Source organism: Plasmodium reichenowi, chromosome 10, assembly GCF_001601855.1.
Source record: "Plasmodium reichenowi strain SY57 chromosome 10, whole genome shotgun sequence".
Taxonomy (NCBI): Eukaryota; Apicomplexa; class Aconoidasida; order Haemosporida; family Plasmodiidae; genus Plasmodium; species Plasmodium reichenowi.
Window position 1 is genome coordinate 1076097 of NC_033655.1, and position 1131 is coordinate 1077227.

Consider the following 1131-nt stretch of genomic DNA (forward strand, 5'->3'; position numbering starts at 1 on the left):
GTTACATTTTCCTTTATTTATTTATTTATTTTTTTTTTTTTTTTGAAGATATTACAAAAGAACATACAAAGTAACGAATATATTAAAGGTAAATGGTATTGGTTTAAGGAAATGGGATTGTGAGAAAATAAAAAATTTTATTTCTAAATTTGATGTTACTTGTATGATATATTTAATAGATAATGAGGATATGATTTATATAGAATTTTATAGAAAGAAGGATTGCACGTTTGTTTATAAATTCTTCAACGATGTAATATAATACAATAAAATTAAATATACATATATAAAAATATATATATATATATATATATATATTTATATTTATATATATATATATTTATTTTTCATTTTTATTTTTTGAAGACTTTGCCGACTGGGTCGACATTAAGTACATCTGATGTGAGTGCAGAATATGCCAATATAAAATACGAAATAAATAACAATTCTTGTACAATTTATTCTTGTGATTATTCTTGTTTATTAAAACATAAGGATTATATAACAATTATTAATAATGTTCTTGATAAAAATTTATCAGATGAAATTCTTGAGAATTATAAAAATGAAAAATGGTTAATGTACACAAAAAATGATGGTACGACAATTAAAATAAAAAAAAAAAAAAAAAAAATAAGGAGCATAAAATAATTTTATATTTATGTATGTATAATATTTAGTATATATATATATATATATATATATATATATATATATATATATATTAATTTCTTATATCATGTATACATTTATTCATTTATCCATTTTGTAGAGATCAATGTCGGATATTATTTCTGTCGAAATATTCCAAATAAAATATATAAATCTTACTGTATTTCAAAATTAGATTCCTTTTTTTCTCTAGAGTTTTTAGAACGAATAACCAATATATTTAATAATAGACAACCTAACCAAATTACTATATTAAATTGTCACCTCAAAAAAGCTATAGAATATGTTATTGAATCAAGTTACATTTTTGACGTAATAAAAAAAGAAAACCATGTCTATTTATATGTATATAAATATATATGTATTTATGTATGTTTATATATTTTTTATATATAGGAAGAAATAGCCTTTTTAGTGTTAGGAAACGAATTACCCATGTCATTTCTTGATATACGAAAC

General features: G+C 19.2%; 1 protein-coding gene across 1 annotated transcript in view; it reads left to right on the top strand.

Moving 5' to 3' along the window:
- Window positions 1–48: 48 nt before the first annotated feature.
- PRSY57_1027300 (methyltransferase, putative) overlaps window positions 49–1131 on the top strand; it is a gene marked incomplete at both ends in the record, with an annotated part of 1825 nt that continues 742 nt past the window's right edge. The window contains 4 exons of the mRNA XM_020114893.1: window positions 49–253; window positions 367–598; window positions 773–984; window positions 1069–1131. Coding sequence (XP_019970439.1) covers window positions 49–253; window positions 367–598; window positions 773–984; window positions 1069–1131 — 712 coding nt within the window. The remainder of the gene's footprint in view (window positions 254–366; window positions 599–772; window positions 985–1068) is intronic.